Consider the following 27,151-nt stretch of genomic DNA (forward strand, 5'->3'; position numbering starts at 1 on the left):
TTTTCTAAGAAGTGAAAAATCCTTTAATTTAGTTCCTTTCAAATGTGCAAATAAAACCTTAAACAGGAAGAATAAAGATCCGTCCAGGAGAATGGGAGTGCTCTCGCACTTGCACATTCTTTGAAGTGTGGGCAGCTTTCTCAACATGTACCATAACAATAAACCTCACGATTTTCTAAAGCCAAATATATGATCTATACAAACAATTTTTTTTAATGTGAAAACATGACTTTATACATCATAGTGTATGATACACACTTCAAACACTTTCAAATCAAAGCTTGATAGACCCCAAGACTTTTTCTATAGTACATAAGTAGTAGTATATAAAACAATTATTACTACATGCTAAAACAGATTTCCACAGTCTTTTAATTAACACAATATATATAATATATATATGTATATACTGTATATAGATTTGTTCAGATTAATAAGTGGACTGAGCACACACACCCAGCATAATACACTCCAGTAACTGCCTAACAACTGTGAATTTACTGACATTAATTTTTTTTTTTTTTTAAATCTGACAAAGCTGCAGAAAATAATGTTTTAACTGTTCCTAATAAACATAAGCAAGTAGGAAAACTTTTTTTTTCAGAGGTAGAGGTTTTATTGCGTAAAACACTGGATAAAACTGTACTGCTTCAAAGACATTTTTATTCTAACAGCAGAAAGAAAACAGTCATTGCTGAAAAAACAACTTTTAATACTTCTATACCAGAATAAAGTTCTGTCAACTGATGTATTATAATAATAAATAATGACCAAGAATAAACTTTAAATACAAAGTTTTCTAATTGTTACAAGCATAGCAACAAAATCCTCTACTCTATTGATCTCAGATTTCCTCCAAGATAGAAATTTTTCTTTGTGTAGGAATGTAGACAGTATTATGACCAGTATCACAGACTACAGAAGTTACAGAGAAAAAACTTGACATGTTTAGATATGAGAAGCATGATGATATTCAGAAACTGACAATGCATCACTGCTGCTGTCACTTGTTTGTATTACAAGTTACAAATGTTCTGGAAAAAAGGGCTATGTCAGAGGGGAGGATAGGGACAGTAGCACCCGACCAAATGGAATCAACACACACATCACAAGGAGCGGGAGATGTTTCCAGTGTCACAAACAGAATTATTGCCTGTCGTATCTGAAAATGCTCAGAAGACACAAAAGAATACTGAAAGAGCTCAAAAAGTGCAAGAAATGGAATGTGGGGGGTGGTTTCGGGGGTTTTTTTCTCTCTTTTTTTTCTTTTTTTTTTTTTTTTGCTAAGATACTGAAGGCGGCGCAAACACACAAAAGCAAGCGACTGACACAGTCACCAAACACAGTAGTGCAGTTAAAATCCTAAAGCTTACTACAGTCAGAAAGTTTCAATAACATTTCAATCCTTTATCTAGGATCATAGAAACAGTTGCATTAAGTTTATCAACTCGATTTAAGTAAGGCAGTGAGAACTATACTAGAAAAACAAGAAAAGCAGCTTGCTCTGTGCCAGATGGGTCCAAGTTACACAGTGACCTCATTTAAACTGAAACTTCAGTTGGATGACATCCTTTCCGACAGCATATGCAAACCGTATTCCTTATTAGCCTGAGATTTTTTTTTTCCAGTCTCAGGGTAGCGCTAAGAATTTTATTTACATTGATTGCAGTTTAGTATTTTTTGTAAACTGCTTTAGGCAGAGCTGAAGTTTTAAGGCCCTGGGGTTTTACTCTGTGCTCCCAGCCTGCAAGGAAATATTGACTTTTTTTTTTTAAACTTTTTTTTTTTTTAAAGTCTGGATGATTTTGTTTTAGAAGAAGTTAATACTTCTCTACCATTGCAATAAACAGCACCAATTTTGCTTCTATCAAAGGAAGTACATTAGAAGGCTAAAATTTTATGCCATTCAGAGAATTTCAGAATAAACCTTTAGTTATATTTCTTACGGGTTTTTTTAAGTATGTGGTTCATTATACTCTCTCAAAAGCTTCCTATGTGGCAAAGACCTTACTAAATTTGGAGCATCCAATCAGTAAAAAAGCTAAAATCTGCAAAAATATAGAACACATTTGCTTTACAAAACCAAAGAAATATCAGCTAAAACACTTTTCTCCATTAGAGACAAAGAGCAGGAAGTTTGCATTCATATTTTAGCTCAAGCTACTTTATAAGAGCTTGCTCCAGAAGAAACTTCTGCACTATGTCTGTAACACTTACAAAAACTAACACATGAAAATTAACCATGACTGGGGAATCCTTCATTCAAGTGTGGAAAAAAAAAAAAAAAAAAAAGAAGGCAATTTAAAGGAAGTCTGAAAAATACCAAGAAAATAAAAGAACTGAAGGAGAAAAAAAAAAATTACCAACCTTCTATGTAATAAAATTCTGTTTCTCACCAGCACCTTCTATAGATAAGGCTGACTAGTTTCACTAAACAATATTTCTATATATTGTACTTCTACTTTTATAGCAACTTACTTCTTCATCAACAAGGAAAAAAAAAGTAAAAAGGAATAAAAGCATTTCCCTCAATACCGCAAGATGATTACAAAAAATGGACTTACATTTCAAATCTGCAATCGCACATCGGGCTGCAGAATTTTTTCTAACCATTGATTCATTTGGCTGTGTATTAAAAAAAAAAGGGAAAAGAGGAAAAAAAAAAAAAAACCAAAAGAAGAAAATGTAATAGCGCAATACTTTTCAGTACAGGTCAGTACTGACCCTAGCTTATGGGCCGTCTAAGGTTTCTCCTATACTGCAGTTGCAACACCACTCGAATTGATTTTCTCTGCAATGACAGCTCCAGTCAGACTGGCACCATGGCAGTCTACCAACACATCTCATTACTATGCTAGGCAAATGACAGCAGCTGGTGTCATATTATAAAGGTGTTTTCAACAATGAAAACACAGCCCCTCCATCTTCAAGGCAACACTAAATCGTTTAGACGGTCTCATTTTTCCGTTAAGAGCATTATTTTTGAACAAAGACCACTTTAAAGTTTGAAATTTGCCCTGCTTTTTAAATAACTAACGACCTCCTAACATTTTTAAATCACTTTGTTATCCCACCTACGTTGTTTGGAAGTACTTGTTGCCAGGTAACAGTTTAGCAGCCATTTTCAAGGGCTGGAAATTTATTTTGCGTGTGTAAAATATATATTTAAACACACACACGCACACACGTATGGAATGTGTGGATTTTGGGTGCGTGTGTGTGTGTATGTAGATATATATTCAATGTGGGTTTGACTGAATATGTCTCTGTGTGTAAATATATATATATACACACACACATGCGCACGTGTGTGTCTGTGCACATATACATATGTTTGAATGTTTTCGGCATCCTGTACACTTCTGGGAATTTGCACGCCATCCTTTCGCTTGGAAGGCAGTTAGCCCACCCTCACCCGAACGCATGTCTACAGCCGGTGTAAAAGGCTCCCGCCGCATGGAGACGGATCCGCCGGGCTGCATCACTCCTGGGCCTTGCTGCCCTCCTCCGTTAGCTCTGCCGAGCTCCCCGGTTTGACAGCTCCAGGTTCCTCCAAATTCCCAGAAGCTTCGGAGTCGACTCTGGAGCGCTTGAACCTGCGGTCGGGATACTGGCTGTTGTCAAAAGGCATGCGATGGACACAGAGAACATGGGTCTTCAGATTTCCCTTCTGAGAGGCACTGTACGGGCAGTATCTGCACTGGAAAGGCCTGTGACCTGTGTGACAGACGAGAGCCTGGTTAGTTTTTTATTTTATGTAGGTGGTGCCTGACAAACCCGGCCGCGCCACAGCCCCCCCCAGCAGAACCCCCTCCTGCTGGACGGAGGACATCGCCGCCGGCCTTCAGCAAGAATAAGAAATCTGTGCTATTCGCATGACGCCAAGTTAAAGAGACTGCATTTTAAAAACTCTCTGCTTTTGGGTTTCCCGGAGAAGCGCGGCTATTTCATCTCCCTCCTCAGACGCAGCTGTAAATCCGTCAGCCTGCGATCCAAACCAAACTCTTGTAAATACAGAGCAATCGTGTCCGAGACTGCCTTCTTTTACATTTCTTAATTATCTTTTTTATTGAAGCGCAACTCAAGGATGACAATGTGCAGACCCTTAGTCTAATAAACACACTTTGTCTTTGGGTGGGTTTCTGAGTAAAGAATTGTATGTTTTATTTTAATCGCACAGATTACTTTTTAATGGAAAGAAATAACGGATTGAGATAACCAAGGCCTCAAACCTGCAAACATTTACTCCAGTGAGATTACTCCGGTGAGTAAAGATAGGCAAGCGCGTAAGTGTTTGCTGGACCTGGGCCCGAGGTTATCACCAGCTTTAAAATAAAACGTCCAAGCCAGATTAGAAAAGGAATGTTAATGCACAAAATCTGATAGATGCACTTCTCGTGGGTGAAACAGCAACCGACTGCAAAACGAAGGCATGAATGAAAGATATCACTCCTTAGTAAGGCTATCAATATACTCTCCCTTATTTTTCAGATTATTGTGACTTTGAATCTCCGTGCTGTATCTGGTTTTGGAGGTTATGTTTCAGCAATCACATTTCAACCTATGCTGGGAAGTTGTTGATGTGTTTTACTGGAACTTTATGAGCTTTGTCTCTCAAATTAACTTAAACCAGGACCATCTGAGGTCAAATGCGCTTAGCTTGCTTTAATTTGCTCAAATAAATGAATAAATAAATGTGCCAGACCATCTACATAAAGCCAGGATAAGTGAAAAACAATACCCTATCTCCACATTTGAAGAGCACATTTTCCTCTGCTGTCGTGGCACTACTTAGGAGGCATAAAACAGACGCTGGTGTAGCAGAAGAGGAGGACTATGCTTCCCGCTATGTGAGAAGGGACTGGGACCATCTCACCTCGGTTTTAGGTGGGAATTTAACAGATAAGCAAATAGACACTTGCTGTTACCTGTACTGGAGCGGGAATGTTACCATAGCCCTCCCAGCAGAGACGGGAGCCTGGATAACTGCCGGTTCTAACCTCGCGCCGCTGCTGGCACACCAGTGTGAGCAGCCCCCGCAGGGTAAATGCACCCGAGCCAGCATCAGTGCTCTGGGCTGCTCAAATAACTTGCCATTTTTACCGTGACATCAAAACTACCGCTTGGAGGCTGAGCCCCCCAAAACATACTGCTTGCTACCCAGAGGACAGAAGCGTTAAGTCCAGTCCGCAGCTACCTAAGCCCTGTGCCCCAGGACCACAGGCACGTTTCCTTTCCCAAGGCTGGAAAGCTCCCCTCCACCCTTTGCTTTTACAAGTTGAAGGCTGCCAGAAGCGTGACCACCCGCCCCAAGACCTCCAACATACACGTTTATGCATAAATCTTGGGACGGAGTTTGGGTCAATCTTATAGTTCTCTCCGGGGATAAAGACAGACGTTTCCCTCAACAACTTCATAAGGAAAAAGAAATTAAATCCGTAAGCTGCTAATCATTACAAAGTGAAATTTCAGTGGAAAATTTCATAGCAATAGCAATGGAAGAAACCTACATAGATAATGTTACAGAAATTGGATTGGGCTTTTATAGAAAAATTTCAGCTGGAAGATATGAGGAAATAGTCAACAAAGAGATTGAAGGTGTCCCTAGTGCCTCTTAGAGTCATCCCTAAAATCAATACAGAAGCACAAATATGCTTGAAAAATTTTGAATACAATAGTTTTGAAAACTGGAAGCGCTCTCAAAACTGCATATGAAGAAGGTCCGGAGAAAGTCTGATTTTCTTTGTTTCAGAAAATCTATAAATATTTCTGAACTCAGAAAAAAAAAAAATCTAAGAAAACCATTACATCTCCCCTGTTGTTTATCAGAGACAGATAAAATCACCAGAATTCACAGCTGGGTTCTGGCTCTTTTTATCTTTCTCCTTTTTCTCCCTCCTGGGTAATGCCTCTGACCGGGCAGAGTTAAGGGGCCTATTGCCTAGTCTGCTTGGAGAGGGGCCAAAACACCTTGGCTGAAGTGGGAGAAATGTTGGGTAAAGGGGAAGGAGGTGTGCTCCGTGAAGAATTGAAGTGATTTTTCCCTCTCTCCAAAAGGTAAAGGCCTGCCGCTGTCACATCCACCGAGATGAGGGACTATCTACACCATCAGCATCAACTCCCTTCCAGTATTTCCAGCACTTCACTTGACCGTCTGATGGCCGAAGACCATCTTCTTTGTAAGAAGAGAAGATGCCCTGCTAAGTTGTGACAAATGGTACGACTTACCCTCCACCCTTATTTAGTCTGTTTTTACTGATGCTATGGAAAAAGAAATAAAGATACCCTGACCATTTGGTCCTTCTTGTGTGCTGCAATGGCCAGTGACTGGATGTACCGTAGATAATATAATGTCCCCGATAATGCTCGCAGAGCAGCGTGCAGGGAGCACAGACACAGAGCGATGGGACTTCAGGAGCGAGCAGGCACCATGAGCCCATCAGCCCCGCTCTGAGCCCCTCGAGCATCATGTAGTGTGGAAATGCACTGGACAGTTGTAGCTAGAATCGGTACCACTAGCCAACAGCATGAGATCTCACCGGGCAGCTCCTAATGCTTTACCCGCAAGTAGCCATCGTTAAATGGGCATCCTAATTCATTCCTGCAAAGAAATTCTAACCAAAGAATCCACAAAGCGTGGACGGAGCTAACAACCTCACATGTATCGTGTCTAGTTTTGGGCACTTCAATACGAGAGAGATATCGAGGTGCTGGAGCGAGTGCAGAGGAGGGCAACGAAGCTGGTGAAGGGCCTGGAGAATAAATCTTATGAGGAGCGATTGAAGGAGCTGGGACTGTTTAGTTTGAGGAAGAGGAGGCTGAGGGGAGACCTCATCACTCTCTACAACTACTTGAAAGGACATAGTAGAGAGGTTGGTGCTGGTCTCTTCTCACAGGTAATTGGCGATAGAACAAGAGGGAATGGCTTCAAGCTGCAACAGGGTAGGGTTTAGACTGGACATTAGGAAAAAATTCTTCACAGAAAGAGTGGTCAGACACTGGAATAGGCTGCCCAGGGAGGTGGTGGAGTCACCATCCCTGAATGTGTTTAAGAGTCATTTAGATGTGGTGTTAGGGGATATGGTGTAGGGGAGAACTTTGTAGAATGCGGTTGATGGTGGGACTCGATCCCAAGGGTCTTTCCTAACCTAAATGATTCTATGATTCTAAGTGCCAGAACAAATACAAACCCTTTCTGCCCACCACCGAACCAAGTTCAAAGCTGTGCAATTCCATGCAGAGAATGGCATTTACTAATTCAATGCACTTTAATACATCAGACAATACAAAGTGCACCTACAAGGATTCAGTTCTGCACCGCCTCCCCCATGCCTTACTTTTTCAGGCCATCAAAATTTCACATCACTGCCTTGTGAAAAGTAAGTACACAATAAGTTAATTTGTATTGTCACTATGCAGTACAACTGTGGTAAAGAGCACATTCATTTTTAATCTGGTATGAATAATATATAAATATGTATACAGACTGGGGGTCATAGGAAAGCGAGCGGTACATTGTTTACAGCAGAAGTAGTACAAAAAGTAGAGATTATTCTCACTTGCAAAGATAACAATATCTGCAATTTGCTTGTAACTAAGGGGTGAAGGAAAATGCCCATTTCTCTTAGGTACCCCATCCATTAATTTTAGCTCAAAAATTCGTTGTGGGCAGCAGGCTCTTAAAATAACCCTTCCCAGATAAGTTGGCAATAAATTTATAACGTTTTATCTAGCAGTGGTTGGTAGGTTCTTTCTTAGCAAGCTATAGTTCATATATATTTTACCCACTGTATATCTTCCAATAAAATTATATGAAAGCCCTTCAAAAGAAAAAAAAAAAAAGACATCTTCCTGATAGTTCAGGAGATAATGCGTAATACATTGCATCTGTAGTAAGGAGAATTAGACTAAAGGTGGGCCAATGAGGGGGGCAAACTATGGTGCATCTTTCTCAGATCAAAAAGTGAGGATAGGGGACAATATATTGTTTGCAGCTGAAACAATCCTATCGTGGAGCAATGTTCTCTGAAGTCTGAAGTGACTGAGCATGTGAAGAGACTTGGTAATCCTCTAGACTGACACTGAGATTCTAAAGAAATGGAGCAGCAGAAAATAATAATAAACACAGCTAAAATGGCAACAATGGTAGCTGGACTTATGGAACATTTTTAGAAGGTGCGGATTTCCCCTGGAAAGGTGATTACCTCCGGCACTTGCTGGAGCCAGTCCTCAGAAAGTAACCTAAACCTTCCAGAATCAGACCCAGCAATGCCAGCAGTGCTGAGATGACCTAGGATCATCACCATCATCACCGTTTTGAGCATACGCTGCAGAGAACGAGGAGCGTGGATGGGAGTTACTTTCTGGTCAGGACAGAGAACTTTTCTGTGGGATCAATATTTAGAAAAATCCCCCAACGTTCGAAACTAGTCCACCTTTTTAAAAATATACGCTGCTTCATTAATTTAGGCTTTGAAGAAAAAAAAAAAAGTAAGTTTGTTTTCTTTTCTTTCAAGTTTGTGATCTGATATGTTGCTTGGTGACACATCACGTCAGCCTGCATCAGTCACATCGCGTTAGGTTTCATAACATGGCATGACTGATGCAGCCCAACATGGTGCATCAGCCGAACAGAGTCAGAAAATGCAGGTTTGGAGAAAGACACGGATCTCAAAGTCTGGGGTTTAGGAGCATTTAAAGGAAAGTCTTTGTAAAGCAGGGGCCATGGATTTAAACACAACCATTGCCCACGAGTTATTCAGGATGCGAATACTTGCCAAACCTGTTTTGCTTTGTCTTATCTCCAAATGTGTTATTGGAACACATGAAAAGTCAATGTCAACAAAGTGTCACCGGGTTACTTACTGTAATCCAAACACGGCTAATAGTTACTAATTTATTAACTTTGATATGGACCCATTATTTAAGATTAGCACAAAGAAATACCCGAACAAGAGAGAAAGAAAGAGTGATGAATACTAAAGTCTTTTTCATTAAAAAAAAATCATTTACATGGTCAAGCCGCATTAATTCTCCCCTTCTAAAAATATTTGATCGGCATCCAAATTCTATAAAAAATTTCCACAAAGAAACATCTTATTTTTGTGGTATTGCAGGCACATATGTAGGGCTTTGCACTAAAACGTTAAAAATGGGCATTGGACTAGTCACATGAATAAGATCAGGAATTTATTCCAGATTGTTAAAAGTGTACTAATCACAGCAAAATCATGGCTTTCTCCCAAAGCAGCAAGAAAACGGTAATTTGAAAGAAAAATGCCAATAATACATCACACACAAGCCGTCTGTTGTCCCCACTACACCACTTTTTATTATATTGCATATGTGTACATATATACACACAGATACACGCGCACAGGCACACAGACACAGAATTTAATGCATAAATTGAGGGAAAAGGCAGAAGAGCAATAAAATGATGAACAGAAAACAAATGCTGTGCAATGTACTATAAATTATAATTAAGTCCTGAATAAAATGTGTTTCTTAGATATGACATTTGTTCCCTTAAAATGCAAAAATGGCCATGATTATCTGACAGAATGTTTTTCCTGAGATGGCCAATGGCTATAGCACTTACTGCGATGCAATACGGCAAATTCATTTCAGATTTCTTTGCCTGGTTTAAGAATATCCTTCCGGTGAAAATCAAAAATAACTGCAATTACCTCTTTAAAACAAATAAATTATGTCCTCACCAAGAAATATGTGAAAAGCCTCAAAGGTTTGAATTTCTTGGAGGCAAACCTCTTTAGTTGAGATGTTGGACGCTGAAGATCTGGACTTGACCTCCTGGGCTGCTGTAGCAGTCCCAAACGGCCAGGACCACCTCTGGCCATGACCAGGCATTCTTACAGCTGGTCCAGCTGGAGTGGCTCAGGATGGATGGCCACTGCCTCCTGCACCAGCATACTCGGTCCCACTGCATTGCTGGGGTGGTCCATGCTGCTGTGGTCCACGTAATCAACACCTACCACAGTGCAAAGTCAGCAAGCCCCATTCAAACCTTCAGTGAGCCCAAACCCCCCGAGAAGAACTGCTTTAAATCGTTTTTCCCTAAGCGAGCTTGCATTTGAGGTACAATCACCTTTAAACGGATGAGGCGCGCGATGCCTCAGAAGCAATGGCAGGCAATGATGGCCACGTGCTTTTCGTGCAGGAAAAAAAGACTTTGTGAGCATCTCTAGTTCTCTGGCAGCAACTACCGGGCTTAACTCATGGCTTTCTCAGACCACAGCCTCAGGGTCCCAGGCGTCTTGGTGAACACTGCCATTTTAAAGTAACGCTATTATAGCGTAATAACAAACATTTGCAAAGGGAGAACTATTTTCATTTAAATCTTGGCTAGTGCGATTTCCTTTTTTTAACGTATAAATTTTCATAAATACATTTACTATCCACAGCAAACATCCCAAGTACTGTAAGCATTACCCAGGAGGGCCGAATGGCTCTAAAGCAGCCATTCTGATCCGGAGCATAACAGTATGGATGGGAAAATGCTGAATAAATATATTTGTCCAATAGACAATAATGGCTGTGATTGAGCCATTCCACTTTATTGGTCTCAAAATATGCATTTTATAAAACTCCCAAAATACCAGACAGATTAAAGTACATCCAATCGGGTTCACATATGTAATAAAAGTTTTTATAAAACAATTGAAAAGTATATGTTTATTTACACACAGGTCCAGGACCAACCAAGATGGTCTTCCGGGAAAATTACAATATTCTGTGAAGTTTATATCTTTATTGGATTACAAAAAAAGGAAATTAAATTTTAAAAACTCTCTATTTCATGTTGACCAGGAAAAGCCATAAAAACGAAAAGCCTTGTCTGAGGCTTTTTTGATGATTTACCATAGAAGTATATACACAAAAGCATAATTATCTGCATTTTAGGAAGGCCTGGGAGCATTTTCATCTACCAAAGCTAAGGCTTAAGGTTGTGTGTTTCCCATGGGACACCTAAAGCTACGGCAGCCCCCTGACCACCCTCCATTCAACCGGATTCCTTTATTGCCAGGTTCAACCCTGCAAAAAGTCCTAAGAGCAACCAGAGGAATTGTTCCTGATAAGAGGCACCAGAGTAGTTACCCAAGTTCCCCCCTCGCTAACACAGAGGAGACACTTCCAGGGGCAGCTCAGGTCCAAGGTGTGCACTACCATCTCAAGAAACCTTTCTCTCGCTGTGGGTTACAGGAAAGATCTTAATGAGGGAAGGATAAGTCTGGGATAAAGACCCATCCCAAAGCCGCCGTGTAGCACCACAGCCCGGGCGTCCTGCAGAGATCGGCACTCTGCAGACACCTGCAGAAGCAAGGTTGCAAATGACTGAACCATTGCTGGCTGCGGAAGAGCTAGAGAGTGAAAATACCTAATCTGTACCTAATTTATTTCAAGGATTTTTTTTCTTTAAAAAAAAAAATCTCCATTCATCGGATCAAATTAAACCCTCAGATACCTACACGGCTTTCCTGAAATGTCATCAAAGGTAGATGTGATTTAGTCATCAAGGTGTTCTTGATTTAGTATATTATACAGTGCTTGGTGTTTCTGAATAGGTATTTCAGCTTGCTGATGAGTACACCAAAGTGTTTAATGATGGCAGGGAAAAGCAGAAGTTGATGCCACACTTTGTCTTTAACACGTATTATTAAAAGATTAAGTTAATTTCACACATTCCCCCTAAAATAAAAACTGCACTTAAAGGAACTGTTCAATTCCTGATGCAAAAGGTTACAATCACTAATAATGACACGCTAAATTTTCCTTTAAAAGCGAAACAAGAAAAAACAAAACCACCAACAAACGAACCCAAAAAGTAAAGCAGCGCGACACAGGGCTGACAACCACTTGGACACTCATGATAAAGAGAAACAAGGGGAAAAATCTGTGTCTTCCCTTCATTCCTATGCTTTTAACTTACTAAACAAATCAGTCACAAAATTACGGAAAACATCACTAATTAACTATATACCTTTGTTATATGGAGCATAGAAACTATAATTATTTGGAGGGAGACTGAGAAACTTGCTAGCCCTCTGCAGTACACTAAATACAAGCAAATTACAAGATGGCTATTGAAGCCGCTGACGGTATACAATTCCTGGGAAAACAAACATTTCACATTTCTTGAAGAGCTGATAAAGTAACGGGATTGCTCAGCTCCAGACACTTCGCACAGAATTTGTTTCTTTTTCAGAAGAGTAAGATTTTCACACAGGAAGTTTTGATTTAGAAGGGAAAACGGATCTTTTCTTGGAAAAAAAAAGGAAAAACATCAGCAGAATAGCTGAAAAGGTCCTACTAAACAAATATTAAATGTTCTGCGGAACCTTGAAAAACAAAAATTCTCCTGAAAAACTGCTGAAGACTTTGCTTTCTGAGGACCCGTGTATTTCAGACGGCTGTGGGTGGGCGCGTCCTCCCGGCGCGGTGCAGCACCCCGTGCTCGACGGCACACCGGTTTGGGTTCTGACATGACAACATGAGTTACGAGCCCGGTGCCTCAGCGGGCTCCAAACGAGGTTAGTGGGAATGCTGTCATTGATTGAGCTGGAAATGCCAGACTATCATTGTGCCGTGCTTTGGGAAATTTAATAACATTTAATTTTTCATATTTATTTACTTTGGTTTATACACATAAGCAGAGGACAGAGTTCTTATCAAGGGCGCTGGGTACCTGTTGTAGGTAGAGTAGGACACCTCTGACTAAATTTATAATGTCAACAGTTATGAAAATGTATCAATTCCTCAATCACAACCCCTTTCCTAATCATAAAGTCACAATGGTTTGGCCAAAATTATAAGCATTAATGTCCAGCCCCACTCTGGTACCAATTCTTGTTCTCCCAGCACATCCCTGCATCTCCGCGGCCCGGGCCCCTCGGCGCCAGAGGAGAGATGCCGGAGCCCGGGCAGTAGGTGGGTTACAGCCCTCTGACAGCCTTCTCGTTCCTTTGTGCTTTGGGTACCAAAGAGGGCAGCTAAGGAAACGTGTTTCGGAGGTAGGTGGCAGGCTTTTCTTTAATATTAAGTAACCCTGAGCTCTTCCGATTATCAAAATTCCATGTTCAGAGTCCCACCTTTGCCTTCACTTACATATTTTGATTAATTGTTATGTCTATTCACTCCTTTACTTGTTTTAATCACATCAATCACATTACATTCATATTCTAAGCCCCTTGAGCAAAATATCTCAGTTTTCCTACTAGGTCATTCACAAGTTTTCTGTCTAATGTTCTGTCATACTTTTTAATTGTCCCAGTAAATATTTATTATTTCAGGGAGCATTTAGGACTTCTGGAACAAAGCTCTATTTGAATTTAATGTACCTATGATTTCCCAGAATAAATGCTGTACTGGTGGCAGTGGGATTTTAGTAAAAAAGAGATCGTGCAATTCAGAGGTGCTAATAGGAAAGGCCTTGTCAGTGATGCTATTTTGCTACCAAATATCCTTTATTCTGCCTAGCAATTCATAAATACAATAGCATTTTCTCTTTCACTCTGGGCAGCTGTCTTGAGCTTATTTATTTTATTTGGTGGAATGGAATTTAAAAAAAAAAAGAAAATCCCGTACTCAGCTTTCTAAATTTTTCCTGCCCACATTTCAACGTGTCAGGTCCTCAGCTGCGGCTGAAGAGGACGGAGGCGCAGCCTGCGCCGTGCGAAGGCCCGGCCCTCTATGCACAGCCAGGACAGGGGCAGGAGCCGCCCCGTGGTCCACAAAGCACCCAAACGCGAAGAGATGGAATTATGCACAGGCTATAATGTTTGCTGGAGCGGGACCCTAAGCCAGAGCAATTATTTCCTGCCTCTATGATGTCATTTTGCCTAAGCATGTTCTCCTCTAATTTGTTGTTACGTAACTTGGGCAATTTAGACGGTATTTTGCCACATTATAACTTGTCATGTACCTCCCGATTCTCTATCTACAGCGGCAAGTGAGTAAAGAGGCTGAGGAAATCCAAAACATTTTAAGTAAATAAATATCCAGCTCACTAATAGCTAATATTTCAAATTATCCATGAGTAGCTCACAACCCCACTAACCATTCCGCTAAAACACGACTGTTACCTGTTTATGGGATTTTGCGAGCGTCGGTCACGGAACAACTCATCGTGGGCGATGACGGTGCAGCACCATGTGCCGCCGCTGCTCTGAATCGCCACCAGTGCGGCCCCAGTGGGGGCTCGCAGCAACCCACCCCTCACCAGCCACGTTTCCTACCTAGGTGTACATATAGCTAACGTCTCTGTTAAAAAAAAAAAAAAAAACAAAACCAAAAAAAACCCCAAACAAAAAACCTATATATTTTTATCATACCCCATTCAACAAATCAGCAGCTCAAACAGTAAAAATTAAAAGGCTGCAAAGACTAAATTGAGCATTAACTTTGCAGGACCTCTCCCCCTGGAAAGTACAGTTGATGTTGCCGCAGAAAAAGTGTCTTTTTTATTAAGTCACAAAGGAAATGCTTTCTCCCCTTCTCCTTTTCTTTTCTATAAAAGGCTCTCTAAAATGAAAGGTGTCAGACTTTGCTTTTTCTTCTTGGCATGATCCAGAATGTATGGCTGAGGAATGACAGATGTCTGCAACCAGCTGCAATGAAGCATGCTAAAGTTTCAGTCTAATCCACTTATTTCACTGCAGTCACGTAAACCAAAACAAATGGGCAGTGCCTTACATTATAAAAACACAGCAGCATTACTTTGTTGCATAATGTAGCTGATACGCCATCTTTTTATCATTTTTCCTACTGCAGAAAGAATTCACCTCTTTATTAAAAACAGCCCCTGAAAGTTCTCCCGTTCTGCTCGCCTCTATTTTTTTCTTTTAGTGTCACAGCAGCCCTGCTATGCCCCATGCATTACTCAATACGCTGCTATTATAGAAACACCGTAATATTTTTCTAGGGAAGGCTGCTTTTGTTTTTAACGGCGCGATCTGACTGAAAAGCCACGGGGCCCGACTCGGTTCTCGCCCCCTTCTTTCGAGCCCGCGCTTCCAACCTCTCTGCGCTGCTCCGAACGAGGGCGGGATGGGACCCGCCATCCCACGGGCACGTCTTTCGGCCGTGTCACAAGTGCACCGAGCACTTACCCTTAACGGGTAAAAAAAAACCCAAACCCCGCGTTTCTGCTTTTTACTGATCAAACTGGAAACGTCAGCGGAGACGCAATTGATAACCTTAATCTACTCGACTAACTTGGTTCAAAAAAAAAAAACCCCACCCCTGTTTTAATGAGGAGGAAGAGCCTGTGCCGGTCTGTTCACCGAAGCTCCTGGAAGCCCCCCCCCATTTGGTTATGCCAGAGGGAGTACAACCTAAGCGAACATGGCACCGCTTCCTGGGGAGGGAGACCCTGCCTCACTCCACCATGTAGTGCAGCAACCTTTTGAACCCTCCCTCCTTTAATCCTTGTAAGGAAAGGGAAAGGATGAGGAGTCATGTGGCTCCCTCCCCGCCAGCAGTTTCAACAGCTGGGAAGCACGCTTTCAGCGCAATTCATAAAAAAAGATGTGTTGGATTTCGCCTATGGCAGAATGGCGTACGATTTCTGGCCCTTCAGGCTAAAACAATAAATGCAAAGAGGAAAATTTGAGATTTCCCCCCTTAAACTTCCCACAACAACCTCAGCAAAACCACATGACTTGTCTTGTACAATCTCCCTGGTGTTTTCAGTGCTACTTTGGCAGGAAATCAGAATTACTGTTATATAAATTCCATCTGATGCCAGAGCTACCATCTGTGAGTAAAACTGCTTCACCTACGTCTGCCGGCAAAGCCACTCTCCCAGAGACAAGGGAGAAGGGGAAAAAAAATTTGATTAATTTGCAGAATGCTTGTGATTTGCTCATATATTATTATAACTGCTCATCAGCACATGACAAATTCCCAGCACTCCGCACAGGAACCCGTTCAGTTTCAGCAGTTTTTTGCGTCGGCACCTGACAGACTGCAGAGCCACTAATGACTTTCAGATGCTTACAAACAGTAATTCTATCTTCAGAATAAAAAGAAAAATCCGTAGGAAGAAAAGAGTAGAGTTAGTCTATTCCATTTCCTTCCTGTATATCAACATGATTTAACTCTTCGGGGCAGCAGCGGTTCCAGGATCACAACACGGCTGCTCCTTGCCTGTAAAAGACAAAGACTGCCAATCTCAGGGGGAAAGGTGGAAGCAAAAGCCGGTCTCCGAAGGCTCTCACTGCACCGGCTCCACAGAGAGCCAGATACAAAGCAGGTAGCCTAGGAAAAGGCACACCTACCCTGCAGTACTGAAATAAAATACGTGCTCTCCCCAGCGCTCCCCAATTCCATATCTATTTTCCTATTTTAATACTTCTGATAACCTTTTGCGTTTTCAGGGAACACATCTGCTTCCTAACTGCAGCCGAAATGTTTTTTTCCCCCTTTAAAACTATGATTATGCTTTCTGAAGCACTGTCTGTGTGCTTGATTGCCTGTTTTAGATTAGAGATTTTAGCAAGGAAACAAAGACTTCAGAGTGCACATCAGTCCTGCATATGAGAAACCACAGAAGGAATAAGCAATAAAATGTGATGCACCATCTGTCCACAAACAATAACCTGGATGTTCTGAAGGCTTACAAATTATTTAGCACACAACCTCACCGAATTATAGGACCCTTAAATAGAGCAATAGACTGGGAATGAGAACCTCTTTGATGTCCTTTTGTATTTTTTTTTTTTCCAACTCGGCCCTCGATTGATTGCTAACAGTTGAGGTATTTCTCAATGACTATTGGAGCAAGTTGATTTTTATTAAGTAGCTCTCCATAGAATATTTTGCCACAGATCTGAACAGTGGGGCATACGCTGCCTCTCTGGCCCCAGCCTGCTGCAAACAGATTGTTAATCAAAAGACAGTTTAAAAGAATAGCCAGTTGGGAAATTCGGTCCTAAGGGCAAAAAGCTGCCCTCGGTACTCATGCGCAACTCCCACTGGCTTCCACGGGAGCTCGCGGGAACGCTCAGTGAGGAATCTGACTTTATTAAGTACTAGAAGGTTTCTGACTGGACTCTTGTGGAACAAATCTCTAACAAAAGAGCAGATTTGGTTTTTTTTTCTTTTTTTTTTTTTTTTTTTTAATTTATCCCCCGAATTGTATCCTGCTCCAATTAAAAATAAAACAGCATTTTTCTTAGCTGTCATGCTGAAGCACAGTGATTCCGCATGCAAAACACATTAGCAACTGAGCACACTTCAGGTACTGTAAACTGGAGTATGTCAAAGCTACTGGATCCCCAGACAAACCTGGCATCCCTCAGCAATGTGCGCATACACAAAATCAAGACATTCAGAGACTTGCGTTTCGGATAGAGGATTTTGGTTCACCATGAGTGAGAGACCGTGTTAAAACCATTTTGGTTCACCATATGAGACCACGTTAAAAAAGAAAAAAGAAAAGAACAAGCATAATTTTTTTTGTAATATGCAGTAAATTGAAAAATTTCTAGATCTACTGTTTCATTCAACCTCCTCTCTATGTTATAAATTCCTGAGTTTTTAGTGAACACTAGCATTTGTTTTTTCCAGTTGAAACAGACCTCTAAAACCATACTCCAAAATAAATCAGCGTCCCTAAAAGCCACCCACCTAATTTTAAAAAGGAAGAGCTTTGCTACCATTTATTAACAACCTGCCCTAAATATTTCTTTTGCTTTGGATTCCATAGATTTTTTTTTTCCTCCGGGTTTTCTTAACACAACATTTCCCATGCCAGCTCTCAGCCAACAAACATCCAGACCCACCTACCCAAAGGTCTTCTCAATGTGCCCTTTACTCTTTCGTCTAGATGGCAGATCAAAATTCAAATAAAAAAAGACGTTAGAAGACAGAGGATTATTTTTTTTATCATATTCTCTCTGACAAACTGGGGCCAAGAGGGAGGTAACTACATAATTAACTTTAGATGTGCCTAATGTAACTCCATTATCATTGATGAGTCTTATGGAGAGACACTGAGAGGGAAATGTGCCTTCTAGAGTTTCATTGTGGAGCCAGCACTATTAAAGAATATTTCGGTATTTGGGCCCTGATTCAGCAAATTGCTGAAGGTTATGCGCACTAGGAAGCCTGTAAGTCGCCCCCCAGATTTGTGTGGGAATGCGCACGGGCTTACAAAACACACGAGCGTAAGTTGTCTCCGAGCTGGGGCCTCGTAACCTAACGCTTACTTACAAAGATTCGTAAAAGAGACATGAAAACTTGCCTGGGGCTAAAAGCTGGCACATTACATTGTTTCATTTTGAATCCACGCTCCTTTTGTATTTATTTTTGCATTTATTTTTATGTGGCATTTGCTCCTGGTGCGAGAGGGACGGAGGGCCCCGAGGACGCTGAGCGGGCTAGGGGCCACCAGCCCGTCACCTGCAGAGGTCCATGGGCAGCGCCGGGCTGGCCACCACCCGGCCTGCAGGCTGGAGCCCCCTTGGCCAGCGAGGGGCCATCAGCTGCTAATTGGGAGGGTGATAATTTTAGCGTCACCTGGGGTCCCCTGGAGCTGTCTGGTTGCAGTAGGTGTTGCACACAGACCGATAACCAACGCCCAGAGCTGAGGGGTGGCTTTAGCTCTTACCCCTGTCCCCAAACCCAAGCATTGCCACCCAGCAAAGGGCACATGCACAATATGCAGCAAATCCATTAGACGTTCAACAAAACCAGAATCCCCTTCCAATAACTTCTACGGCAGTCAGTACACAGAAAACCAGGTGCTACTGAGGATTTTATTTTGAATAAAATTGTAGAAGTCCAAGATATTGACGTTTCCATGGGCAGTGGGACACCAAGTGTCCACTTAGCACACTTGGGTATTTTTTTGGGTGATTTAGAGTAAAAGTGGTCTGTACCTATCTCTGAAGAACTTAAGCCAAACAAGGCACGTCAGATAGCAAGGAGGCAAACGTTCCCGCCACCGGTACCCAGCACACTGCAGCCTTGCCCCAAGCCCTGCTGCCTACGGGAGAGCCACTCAATCTCGCGTAAGCTTCATTGACCTCCGTCGTCTTCCAGAGAGAAGGTTTACTTACATGAAATCAATGGCAGGCTCTGGGCTCTCAAGCAAACTGATACCCACTTGGGCGTCTCTGTGTATAAACCAAAATCATTTTGCAACAAACCTAATGTATACAGTGGTTAGAGGGGGACAAAATATTTGCCTCTCAGAGAAGCCATGCAATTCCTCCGATTTCAACAAATAATTTGACGCAGGTAACTTTTCTCTATCTACCGTTATGCTAATCAGAACAGAGAGGTCTATAAAGGTACTTAAAGAGACAACTAAAAAAAATTAATCTGTGGTTTAACTTAAAGGTCAACTCAATACATATTGAGAAGTCAACTGAAATTCTGCCATTAAATATAATCACTCCTCCTAGGGTGGTAAATACTGTGTGGAAATACCCATCAGGAGCCAAAGTCTGATCTCAGACGAAGGGAGGACCGGAGCTGCGTGCGGATGGAGGAGAGCAGGGCTGACCTTGCATGCAGAGCCCTTCCAACTTCAGCCTCTGCGTATCAAGACCCCAGGTCACTGGAAAAGCTCCTTTAAATTCCATAAGATGTGATTAATATAATGAGATATATACATTAAAAAAAAAAAAAAATTCTGGGTTTATTTTTGGACTTTTCCCAGCTTTCTGGATTCCTGCTTTCAAGCATTTCCCATAACTCTAAAGGCTAGAGAGTTACTTTCGTATAAAAAGAAAAGTGAGAGATTTTTCTGAAATCATGTGGCTACCACAGCAAGAGCCTTTCGGAAATAGGAAACTGCCCCAGCCGTCCCAGTAAAATCGGGAAACGCAAGGACAGCCGTAGGACCCTGAGCCCCCAACTCCTGCTTCTCGGTTCTGTGGCAGGAATCCATCCGGAGCCATTATTCTACACACAGTCCTTCACAATCCCAGACCAGTTTTCCTACCCTTCAACAGAAAGAAGTAAACTGAATAAGGCTTAACTAGCATTTTATACATGTATACACTTGCTCTTTAAATCGTAATATATGGAAGGTACGTTATAGGCAGTATCTTCTGAAATAATAAAGATTTGAGTACGGGGGTGGGTGGGGGGAAGGCACAAAGGTCAGATTTAAAGCCTGAAGGTAGCATAAAAAATTTGGACAAAACCGTTCACAGACATTTTTGCATAGCATGTGTCCTGACAGCGTCACCATCAGCATGGGCTCTAGAATTCATAATCCACTGTGCTATTTTTTAAAATAGTTTGATTTGTTTATTAACTGTGCTTTCCTATTTCCATGAGATATAGACATCGACAGTGAATAGACCTTTTCTAATTGAACTGATAGCTTGAAAGTGAACATGTCCTTGAATTTACACTGAAAGATAGACAGTGATTATTTATAATAAGGGATTTAGTCAACTGCCTTTCCATTTGTACAGCAAGGACTTTATCAACAGACCATGTTTAGGTAAATAGTGCCAAATAAGATAAATTCTGTATTAAAGGACGAATGTCTCGCAGTGTCAGATGTACAAGGAAGAGACATTCAGTTGATGATATGTCCTGTAAGTATAAAAGAGAGTATTAAGATAACACTTTATGCTAGCATTAATACATCAAAGTTCTGGACTGACCTGTTTCATCCAAAGTGAAAGCGAGGATGCTCTTAATTCCTATCTAAGATTAATTTAATTCAGAAGGCATTCAGCCTTATGTCCTGTTTTGCAGCTTTATAAGAATTGCTGGATTTGCAAAATAGCACGGCTGTATGTACGTTAATAAATGGTCTGTATTTGTCTAGCCAGAGTTGAAGCCTTTCTTTAAAAACACACACACACACACACACACACACAAAACTCTGGCTCTGTGAGCTTGCTTTGCCCACAATATTAGAGCTTAGCTATCTCCTTGCTGAAGGGCCTATTTGTCTGCTTTAAGTGAAATCACTCAATTCTCAAAAGTCAGTGGAGGACTTTGGAAGGGGGAGGGCTGGGAGAGGCCACTCCAAATAAGTTCCATTAATCAAAAGACACAGTCTAATGTAACTAATATTTTACAATTAGAGAAGACAAGATGGAACTAAAAGCCATCTATCTCTCTTACACCACATGATCATCGATTCATAATCAGAAGACTGAGAGTCGCACAAAGATGCATTTACAGGGGCTGGGGGAGGGGGCTTGGTCGGAGCCGGAGATAATGAACACGATGAGAAGGAGCGGCGCTGAAGGCTGGGGAAAGATGACAGAGTGGTTCAATGGTGACGGATGACACGAAGATGAGTACTGATACCTGACAGGCAGCGAATGATGACTGCAGTCCTTTCCCACCATTATGATCCTCAATTATCTTGGTAAGGACTAAGAGGGAGAAAAAAAAAAAAGAAAAAGAAAAAGAAAAAAAAAAAAAAAGAAAGCCGAAGTGGCTCAGCCCATCCGTTTATTTATAAGCTGGGATAATGCTAGAGTGTGCCAGGCTGCGGGGAAAGGCCACCTTTTCACAATTTGATCAGCACTTTATAGGAGCTGTAGTTTTCATTGTCAGCGCTCATGGGCACAAGGGGAAATGGGTAAAATACAGTACTTGTCCATCTGTTTTGTAATAAAATTCCTAAATCTTCAAAGGGAGTTATTTTTTTTCTTTCACTGCCACCTTCAGGAAAAACCCAAAACCCTGGGCTCACCAAAAAAAAAAAAAAAAAAAAAAGAGAAAAGAGAAAACTTGCTTTGTATTTGCATGTAGAATTAGCAGGTTGCAGCCTACGCTCCCAAAATTACGCGCACAGATTTATCCAAATGTATAATACACGGTGGGGAATGAGCCAGCGTGAGCAAGAGCCGGAGCTGCAAGGGGCGCAGGAGCAAAGTGAAGGGGAACTTTTAAAGATTCCTCATTGATTTAGGGAATTATTAATAAAAAGGGAAGAAAGTTCGCTCGAGACTGCTTTGTAGTTGCAGAAGATGCCACAGGCTAGCATTGCTATACCAAAGAATATGCCGTTCTGCTACATTATTTATTTTTAAAGACACAGATCTCCTAGCTATGTTGGAGTCATTGCTTTTGAGAAAAAGAAAAACAAATTAAGATTAATGTCCTACACAGCTCCCGATAGCAGTAAATATTTGATCAGAACAATTCACATTTAAATGTTGACATACTAAAAATCATATTTTGGAAGAAATATTGCTTCTTCCCGCTTTAACCATAACTTTCCTGTCCCCTTCCCCCCTTATGCTCTTGGAGAAACAAAGTCACGCCATGTAGTGCCACATTTCCCACCCATGGAAAAAAAAATAAAAATGAATGAAACCAGGTCAAAAACAGCTCTGCCTTTTTTTTTTTTTTTAATAAAAAAAATCACATGAACTATACGGGTCACACATGCTCTGCAATTTTGCCTTTTTCCTGTTGCAGCTTTATCCAAAGGAGCCGGCTGCTGGGTTCGGTGACCTGAGGGGCAGCCCCTGCCCGGGGGACAGCTCTACGCTGGCAGAGCTGGGCACGTCGCCCCCGCCCCCGGGACACAGACACACAGCAAAGGTGCCACGCTGCGCGTTTTGGGGTGGCGACAGCCCAGTCCATCACAGCAATGGGCTTACAGGTCTGTTCACAGCACAAGCCGGTACCCAGGGCCGGGAACAGACCAGCACAAAGGCTTCTATAGCAGCATCGTCCACCTGCACGAGTGAGCACGACGAAGGCGGCAGGCAACCTCAGCCCCACTAACCCTTCCACTGGCTTAAATACCAACGCACCGGGCTTCATCTCACTCCGTGTAAAAACTTCCCCTATGCTATTCCTGGCTCCAGGACTGCCAGCACAACAAGGATATCAGCAAAGAAAGACACTGCAGACCCAGCAGAAAGGAGCTGTGTCGTCTGTGATGGAAGCAAAAAGCACCCCGGTCACATCAGTTCCTGTTGGCCAAGTGGCCAACGTTAAGAATATTAAAGCGTTAAGAATATTAAAGTTCAGCAGGTGCCTCTCATTATCAGAGATGTTTAGGGTGAAGGACTTCTAGATTTTGCCTATATATACTAAATAAAATAATAGCTGGGGAAAAAAATAAATTTGGCAAGAATTAGCTTAAATATAGTTGAAAATATTTACATCAGCAATGGCTACTTAAAGCCCTGACTGTGCATTGGCCTGCTCGGACGTAACGGGCGCTGGGGGGTGAGACTGATTCCAGTTGGCAACCTCGATGCCAAGGAAAGGCCAGGATATATCAGGACGTGTGTCCGTAGAGCTCCATGAGGCACCGTTTGATTGACAAACGGCATGTCCCCAAAGAAGTAAAAATATACTACTTAGCATAACGCACCTATTATTGGAGCTGCTTTTTAGGTTTGATGGCTTCCACCCTTACTTTTGCAGAGGGAACACACACACCAGACCGGGCTTGAAAGGAACACATGGGACAAACCACACTTGTACAAAAAATGTCACAGATAACGTGTGCACGACGAGAAGCCTTGTTGGTACGAGACTATAAAAGCAGCATTTCCCAGATTTCCATTTAGGAATCCTAATTATGAACAAATGTCCTTAATCTGCCCACTTCATACATCTGAGATTTAAGACAGGTTGAATCCATGATCATCACTGTAATTAGCCCAAACAAAAGCTCCAGATGTGAGAAGCATGGTTCTAATGTAGGGGTCTTAATAGCAATTGATCAAATATCATATAGCTATAACTAGTTTTCATAAATAACATATCCTCAAAAGTGGTGATAGCTGACATACTCTAAAATGCATTTTGTCAGTGATTTTTTGCAAGAGCACATGCTTCACTTGTGCACAAGTTGGACCCATCTCACTGTAACGATATTTCAGCATTTGTGGCAAAACAACGCTCCTGCCATCAGTGGGTTCACAACTGTGTAAAATTGGACTATCATAGTGATTAATTGGGCTAACTTAATCTATACATGCAAATTAAGTAATTGCACACACAAATATCTAATTCAGCACGTGCATGCAATAGTTTAATTTGCGCATACAATCACACTCTTTGGGCAAATGAGGTACACAATTATGAACGATTTTTTTCTCTGCATGTGTAAATTCTCCAGAAAAAAAATTCTCATTATTTGTACTGAATGCAAAGAAACAAATATTTCTTGTATCTGCCAATATCACTTCTGTTTTCCAAATGGCTATCAGGATAAACTATGTATACTTATGAACTAGAAGGCAAACTAATAAAAAGGATAAAAAAGAAAAGAAAAAAGTCTTACAATTAAGATTTGGTTGGTTTTCTAGCAAGCATGAGTATTAGAATTTTTCTTGAATGAGCACTGCAAGACTGAAGCTTTAAACTAAATTTTGAAAACTCTTCAGAAAATAGTCTGATTAGTTTTATAGCAAAAAAATTAGTTATTAACATAATATTAAGATTCTGTTATTAACATAAAATTAAGATGCTAAAGTTTGTTCTGCTAGCAGTTTGAACCACAAAGGCAATGTAACGGCTACCATTCAGCGTACGGCAGCAACGTAAACTAAACTTTACCTTTGTATTACCCCTATAGCTTTTAAACAGCAGCAAATAAATATTAATATCTGAAGGCAGCATTAATAATGTCATACAAAATTAACCAGGAGTTATCTTCAAAATGAGGAGGGGGAAACAAAAAGGAAAAAAGAAAAAAGAAAAAAAAAGAAAAAAACGAAAAAAGAAGAGAAAAGAGAAAAGGCAAAAAGAAAAAAGGCAAAAAAAGGCAAAAAAAGAAGAAAAAATAACAGCAAAAAAAAGAAAAAAGAAAAAAGGAAAAAGAAAAAAGAAAAAGAAAAAAGAAAAAAGAAAAAAGAAAAAAGGAAAAAGAAAAAAGACAAAAGAAAAAAGAAAAAAGAAAAAAGAAAAAAGAAAAAAGAAAAAAAGGGAAAAAAAAAGGAAAAAAAGAAAAAAAAAGCCGGGTTGTAAACAGAATTCTTAGCTACCTAATAAGTGATGAACTCAGAAATAATTATTTAGCCGGGCACCCCACTAAAAAAAATAATCTATCAAACGTCTCATTAAAACGCAGATTACCGGCGGTTTATTGTGCATTTGCTCGCGATTTGGACCGAAAGAAATAATATATATTTATATGTATGTGTGTGTATATATATATAAAATATATATATCTATCTTGGGTGGTTTGTAGCGGCGGCGGTGCGGCCCCCGCGGGAGCCCGCCGCGGCCGCGGTGCGGTGCGGGGCGGTGTGTGCGCGGAGGGCGGTCTGCAGCGCCACCGCGAGGCAGCGACGGCGCAGCGCAGCGCGGGGGAGCGCGGTGGGGCCGCGGGTCAAGCCGCGGTCACCGCTCGGTGCTGCGGACCCGCGGCCCCTCCGCACCCCCCTGCCCCGGTGGCGGGGGCGGGGGGGAGGACGGTGGTCCCCCTCCTCCCGACCCCCGGACCCTCGCGTGGGCCGGATACAAAAATAAACCCCCCAAACCCCCCAAGGTGGCAAATTGCGGATGCTGTTTAAGCAGGGCCTTGGCACGGAGGAGGGGGAGGGATGGGCAGGGGTGCGGGTTCAAGCTGAAAAACCTGCCGAGGTGACAGAAATCTGTTGCGAGACATATTGCGCGGCTCCGCGGGGCTTATTTTTAGGTGGCACGGCTGATAGGGAGGCTTCGCTACCCCCCAAAGAGCCACCGCGTTGGATTTTTAACCCTTCTGCAGCAAACTGGCTGTTTCGGGGGGAAAACCTGCCTAATTTCAGTCATCCTATGTAAAGATGAATAGGGGCAAAAGAATTACGGCCACGCAGCTTTGACTTTTGCAGCCTCCCCGGCCCGTCGAGCGTGTCCCGAGCCCCAGGACAACCCCCCAGCTTTGGGCTTGGAGCACGTCTTTGCTCCTCGCTCCATCCCTCGTGCCTCCAGCGAATGCAGCGCAAAACAAGTGCTGCTCACCAGGGCCTCTGGTTGTCCCTCCAGCAGCCCCTGCTTCTCAACTGATTGAACTTCTAGTTCCCCAGCAGACGCCATCAACTTAAAAAAATCAGATATTTAGCAATAAATACAGTACAGTGTGTTCCTTTGTGCAGGCGCAATAGCACCGAAGCACCATCACAAGTCTCCCACGCCGCATTTCACGAGGGATGAAACCTCCCCCGGTTTCTGTGGGCTGGGGATGGGCCGCCCCAGCGGAGGGCACGGGGACAGCACGGGTGGGCAGCGGGGCTGGTGTCCCCCCAGCAGGCGGGTGCAGCCTGGCCTGCGGCACACAGAGGTGAAAATGAGATCAGGTTTTGTCTCGAAGCTATCTGGAGCATCAAAACTCTTTCGCGGTCTTACGGCTGATGCGAGACCAAATCTTGGCCCCAGTAATGTGAGACAAAAAACTCCTGAAATTAAACCCCGAGCTCTTCTTTCATCCTGCAAAGGAGGAACTTTGATATAACAAAAATAACTAAGTGAACAGAAAAGAGACAAATGAGAGGAAAAGTAAGGTTGGAATTAAACAGAAAAAAAAAAAGTAAATCACATCACTAATTGACTCAATTCCTGGATTACAAAGCCAGAAGGCACCACTGAGATCACTCCTCCTGACCTCCAAACTCGTGCAGTCTAGAGGACTTCCCGGAATTAATCCGTGCTCTGAGCCTAAGAGCTGTGGCTGAACTAGACAATAAGTTTCAGAAAAATATCCTGTCTTCATGTAGTATAACCTAAGAAGAATCCAAGGAAATCCTCATTACTTTGTGCAAATGGCTGGTTATGTAGCGGGCAGAACTCTTTTCTGTCAAAGGGCTCTTCAACGTCAAGTTTGTGCTCCAACTGCTTGTTAAACTAAACTCCTTGGATAAAGTAATGACGAACCCTGAGATCTTTTCACTCCAAGGCATGCTTTCTATCCTCTCAGCATTTTCATAGCTCTTCTCTGAACCCTTTCAAACTTGCGTATTTCTGTAAGGCCAATACTCGACCTGGAGGTGCCGATCACACCAGCATCAGCTGCACTAATGGGACCACCTTCAGCAGTCTCTGGTGGGACCTCCACAGCTTGCATTAACCCCATGGCCAACAAGCTCCATGTTCTTCAAATATATATTCCCTAGGAGCATTAGGTCTCCCTCGGAACTCCTGCTCCTCAGCGCACGGGCACCCACCCATTCTTTAAGCGTGACTTGTGGTCTTACTG

The 27,151-nt window shown here is 42.0% G+C and overlaps 1 protein-coding gene across 7 annotated transcripts in view; it reads right to left on the reverse strand.

Moving 5' to 3' along the window:
• Positions 1 to 320: 320 nt before the first annotated feature.
• ZNF536 (zinc finger protein 536) overlaps positions 321 to 27,151 on the reverse strand; it is a 352,592-nt gene continuing 325,761 nt past the window's right edge. For all 7 annotated transcript variants that reach the window (XM_074583019.1, XM_074583016.1, XM_074583020.1 and 4 more), the window contains one exon: positions 321 to 3,717. In XM_074583019.1, the coding sequence (XP_074439120.1) occupies positions 3,482 to 3,717 (236 nt within the window). In that variant the 3' untranslated portion in view covers positions 321 to 3,481. The remainder of the gene's footprint in view (positions 3,718 to 27,151) is intronic.

The sequence above is a fragment of the Larus michahellis genome, chromosome 4, assembly GCF_964199755.1.
Source record: "Larus michahellis chromosome 4, bLarMic1.1, whole genome shotgun sequence".
Classification (NCBI taxonomy): domain Eukaryota; kingdom Metazoa; phylum Chordata; class Aves; order Charadriiformes; family Laridae; genus Larus; species Larus michahellis.